The sequence below is a fragment of the Rutidosis leptorrhynchoides genome, unplaced genomic scaffold, assembly GCF_046630445.1.
Source record: "Rutidosis leptorrhynchoides isolate AG116_Rl617_1_P2 unplaced genomic scaffold, CSIRO_AGI_Rlap_v1 contig168, whole genome shotgun sequence".
NCBI classification, from domain to species: domain Eukaryota; kingdom Viridiplantae; phylum Streptophyta; class Magnoliopsida; order Asterales; family Asteraceae; genus Rutidosis; species Rutidosis leptorrhynchoides.
The window spans coordinates 1-5,309 of NW_027266417.1; the positions used below are offsets into that span (position 1 = coordinate 1).

General features: G+C 35.1%; 1 protein-coding gene across 1 annotated transcript; it reads right to left on the reverse strand.

Annotated features, from left to right (window-relative positions):
* Nucleotides 1-3,200: 3,200 nt before the first annotated feature.
* Nucleotides 3,201-5,047, reverse strand: LOC139881521 (uncharacterized). Its single transcript, XM_071865979.1, has 3 exons — nt 4,859-5,047; nt 4,659-4,764; nt 3,201-3,283 (listed from the first exon to the last, which is right to left on the reverse strand). The coding sequence occupies exons 1-3, from the start codon at nt 5,045-5,047 to the stop codon at nt 3,201-3,203; spliced, it is 378 nt and encodes a 125-aa protein (XP_071722080.1).
* Nucleotides 5,048-5,309: the final 262 nt, after the last annotated feature.

Below are 5,309 nucleotides of genomic sequence, written 5' to 3' on the forward strand. Positions count from 1 at the left end.
TACGGTTTTTAAGTGCTTGAGCCAAATTGAATGCAAGTTCATGTCTCTCTTTGGAATCAATTGCATTCAGATTCATACTTGTTCCCACCAAATATCTACTCCATTCACATATAGTATTTATTTCTACCGCCCAAGCATTTACTCCTTGTCGTCCATCATTTACTCTTGTATTTCATTTTCCTTTGGTGTAATTTATTTTTTCTATATGTATTTATGTTTTCTAGGTCAAGCTTGTAATTTCCTATGCTCTTCTCATCTATCTATGCATTCATAAATAGAGAGTCCCCTAGGAAGCTTTATATTTTCGTGTAAGTGCATACTTGGGCCGATTTTGTCTATAAATATGTCTTTTGTTGATGAATAAAATTCAGACTTTGAAATCCATTATCACTTGTTAAATTTTATCTTTCATTTTATCTAAGTATAATTTCTTTCTAAACTACAAGTTTCTTGATTATTTTGACATCAAAACTCCGGCAACTTACTTCCTAGAAATATAGTTTTTGTCTTCTCAAGTGGAAAGAAAGTTTTGGCCACTATCTCTAGATACTTGGAAAGATCTCAACTTTCTTATTCCTTTATCAAAAGATCACTAACATCTCCACAAATTCAAGGTTCGGCAATAGCCTTCTTCGTTTCTTTTGTTGGTTTTTTTTGTCCTGTTCGATTTGTTGGTTGCACAATTGATAATTGTACTATTAGATTTTAAATATAAAATAATTTAATAAAGAAAATAAATAAATAAATTGTGTAACTACACAGAACTCACACCTGTGAAGTCCCTAAGAATTGAAAGTGTATAATGACTCTTTCAAATTACACGCAACTTACACAACGTCTCATGATCACCCGTCTTACCAAAGAATACATACCGTATAATTACTTGCAAATCCAATTGCATGGGAGGTTTCCAAACAGGCGTAGTGTAAATAAAACCGGAAATTAGTGTAAGGAGAAATTAACAACTAAATCAAAGGCCGGACTATTACAGCATTTACTATATAAATGGACGGCCCACTAATCGATTTTTTCACGTTGTTGGGCCTGGGTGAAAGGGTTTGAGCTGAAGTTGGCCCCCCAAGTATATTCGTTCGACACTGTAGCTACTTTAGTTTTATCAGTTTTAACAAATTAGACCCTTAATCTTCTGTGCGATTTTATTTCTTTCGAGATAAAATCAAATTTATAAAGTTGGTCAAAGTTAGATATCAAACTTAAATAAAAAAACAAAACAAAAGTTAGGGACTAAACTGTAAGAAGTAATAAACACGAGATACTGAACCTTACCTTGAACAGATTAGTTTTAATCGCCACTAAATCAAAATTCTATTTTTGTTTGTTGAAAAGAAAACTAAGTTATTGATACAATCCATATGACCATATTCTTGCTTTTCTCTAGATATGGCTTCTTCTCTGTTAAAGTAGTCTATAGGTACTTGCACAAAACCCTTAATCTCGGTCGTGATTCACAATATCAGGTTGTGATTATCGGAGGTGTTGTGACCAAAAAGATCACGGTGACGAAAAGGTCATTGTAAAACGTCGGTACGACCGGAATTTGTAAATAAGATAAGACAATAGGGGGTGGCAACTACGTTTAGACATCTACGGTCTGAACGAGACCAACAAGGCTCACCAAAAGATCTTGGCCGAATGGTGCGTAGCCGCCAGATTAAGGTGATAGAACTCTCTCTTAAGAGAAGCTCTATAAACACTTTTGAGCAGTGGTCACTTGTGTATCCGAGAATGAACGAGTTGTTTAGGATTTTCCCTTAAGAAAAATTATATAGAGTAGTATTTCTTTGATCTAGGAATTTTATTTTTTAGGATCTTCTATATATGGTAAACTCTTTAATGGAGAATATCTTTTAGTCCAAAAAATTAATTGAAGAAGCTTGTTTCCTTTCAAACTCTTACTCGATCAGTCAGATTTAACCGACAGACTGTTGTGAACTGAACCTATGATTCGAGCAAGCTGCTAGTTTAACCGGATTCAGCCGAAGACTTTTCCATCACAAGAGATAAAGCCATTGCATTGGCCATGGGCAAGGAACAATCTTGGCCAACTATAATACGTGGAAAGACGAGGCTGAACAAGTTGGCAAAGTAAATATATATATATATTTTTTAATAATGAAGTAAATAATTTTGCGCATATATAATTTTGCTTGAGAAGATTCATCTTATTGCTTCCTCCCAAAATACCGGTCAAAAGAAGCTGACATGGGGGGTGGTGGTATTCCTCTGATTAACACACATATATATTATATATTTTGATACCTCACGTTTTATCTATAATATTTATTTAGTTCTTCACGTATTTTTGTTAGTCTATCAAATTTTTATGTTTTTAAAAATCAGTCAAAAATACTTTTTCATTGTTAACTTCATCTACGTAGCATCCATGTGGCGTTCCATGACGTCTACTCATGCCTAGTCAGCTAACGGACCAATAAAATTATGACACATGTCAGAGACACGTCACGCATTTTTTTGCCACATCACCGATTTTTATAAAGAAAATGTTAGATTTTCGATCTACCAGTACACTAAACACATCTTCAGATCGATATATTTTCTGTGAGAGATGAAATGGATAAGTGGTCAACACGAAGAAACTCGTCATACTTCTACAAGAGATGAAATCACCATGTAATTGTCGTATCTCTTGAGAAGTTGAATTCCACAATAGTGTAAGTTTACGGTACTTGCTGTTTTGCTACAAGATTTGAAATGTATGATTGGTGCAAGTTCATGAGACTTGCCGATAACCAACTTACCCTATCCCAACGAAAGCTTATCTTGGAAAATGAGTTAAATCTACAAAATTTAACAGGTATAGGATTCCCCAAGAAAGCAACCATATCGTGTTGAAAGCTTTCGGTTCACCACTTTAAGCTTCATTAATATCCCAAAATGATCCAACTTTTCCGAGACCATCTCAACAATCAGAAGTTATCTGACTATGTAGATAATCCAAATAAGTAAACTAGATAGTGAAGAGTAGCTGAGTTTTACTCAAGACTTGCCGACGAAAAGGATTTTTAGGCAAAAGTTTCATCCGACAGCAGACATATACAACTTAGGCATAATCGTTTTTTGGGCTATAGCATAATTCAGTCATCCATGGTTCAAGATTTAATCCGTACATACAAGTTGCTAATTATAGCATAAACCCACATGCTTATACATGTCAAACCTCATCCAGATTTGAATAGCAAAATAGCTTTCTGGTCCAAGTAGAAGTAAACAAAGTGATTAGTCTCGTGAGTCACATATGAACCTGCACAAAACAACCCAAAAGAGAAACTGTTAAAGAAACTTGATTTATTGGTTTCTTTTCAACAACAACAAAAGCCAAGAAATAAAAGGCTAAGTTGTATTTTCCCACGAGAACCAGGCTTTTTGTGAAAAATAAAATAAATAACTATTTACTGTGAGTAAAAATGTAGTTCATGGGGAGCAGTCAATACTTGGAAATGGTTATCGTAAGATAATTCAATCAGCAGAAAATATCTAAATCGTTGCCCCAAATAGAGGCTTTGTACGGTCTGTGAACTTCACAAATTCTAAATAGCCATTCAGGACAAAAAGACCGTATTCCATGCTAATGAAATATCAAGTGTTTGAGGAAATTAAATGTACTGCACAAGATATTAGAATCGTAGTATATGTGGTTAAAATGCAGGAAATGGAACTTGCATAACTTAAGACAACAATAGTTTCGAAGATGTTTCCCAAGACAAAAAAGGCCGTCAGAGTGTTTTACACCTGTAGTCACACAAACTCATCAATGTTTTAGATAATGATAGAAGTTCAAGGGGCAGTACCCAATACATCAAAGATGCTGCAAGGAGGAAGCTTAAACTTAAATGCCATGGTCTACATGAATCAAACCACTTCTATCATTTCCAAAACGAGTATTCCTATTGTCCCGATATGAGCCACTCATACTCTGCCATGTCATTAAAATCAACCTCTAACCTAGGGATTTGTGCAATTGACGTGACATGACAGCCGGTGATCGGCCAATATCTCACATGGGACAAATAGCATTTGCCAGCCTATAAACCTTCAAGTCCATACATGCACTACTAAATGGAAGTTGAGCCAAACCATTCTATTTTATGGTGAATTCTCAGCTGTTGTTGAAATACATTACTGCAACAAGTAACTGGAGGAATCAATGAAGACGAACCAAGATGAGTATGCTACAAAATGCCAGAGCCAGCTCCTCACAACAATTAGATTCTCTAGACTATCAATTTTGGAGGTATAAGACTACATGTCAGACAAGATATATAAACATTGGAACACTAATGGTTTCACTCAAAAAATAACCCTCAATTTCGGAAGAACACTAACACAACCAGAAACAGGATGGCAAATTAAATATCATTAGGCAGGTATCAACTGGCAGTAATCTACTGCAACAGGCAGCAGCTACGCAGATGATTCGAGATCACATCAACTATAATCTATAATGCCATATTGCAATTGAAGTGAACTATACCCAATCTAAAAAAAAAAAAGAGATGAAAATTGAATATATCAAACACGTTTAACAGCATGAAGTTTGGTTATTAAAGCCTGACTGGATCTATTAAAAATTTCAATGAAATGAGTTAAGGTACAGGAATGAGGCAACGAAATGTTACCGAAATTTCGACCGACGATACAATGCCAAGTAGCTCCATACTTCTTATCGAACTCCTTCTTAACATACTCTGCTACATCCTTCTCTACAGCGTGCTTCTCAAATGCCTAAATCAAACATAGATCGAATAATATTATTCCAAAATTAAAAGAAGAATTAGGTGAAGCGGAATGAAGTTTGTAGAGACAGATGAGGACTAGCCTTGATGGCGATATCAATAGCCTCGTGTTGCATGTAGGTTTTCATGTCCGCGCTCTTGATGATAGCCTTCTTGATGGTGAGAACTGTCGCCGATGCTGACGACTGTTTCCGGTCATCAGATGCTCCGACATTGGATTTTGTCACCAAAACACCTCCTCCGCTTATGCTTCTCTTCGCTTCGTCACTCATGTTTTTTGGCTCAATAAGCGGTTTGAGAGAAAGAGAGAAAATACTGAAAAAGGAGGAGCCGAGCTGTGATATGATTATTCTTCTTCGGTCACTTTTTTTTTACACTGGTCACTGCTCCTTTTGACACATCATTGGTCTTTCTTTTTTCAGTTTGTTCAATGATTTTTTTTTTTTACAGTTGTTCAATGAATTTACTTTGTTTATATAGTAGAAATTTTTTAAATTAATATTTGATAAATTAATAAATTTTTAAAATAATAAA

Bases quoted from the DNA above. Each gene is read 5' to 3' on its own strand.
- LOC139881521 (XM_071865979.1), bottom strand. From the start codon at position 5,047: ATGAGTGACGAAGCGAAGAGAAGCATAAGCGGAGGAGGTGTTTTGGTG. The intron at 4,765-4,858 runs GCTAGTCCTCAT...TGTTTGATTTAG, and splicing joins CTATTGATATCGCCATCAAG to GCATTTGAGAAGCACGCTGT. The intron at 3,284-4,658 runs GTAACATTTCGT...TGTTTTGTGCAG, and splicing joins TATCGTCGGTCGAAATTTCG to GTTCATATGTGACTCACGAG.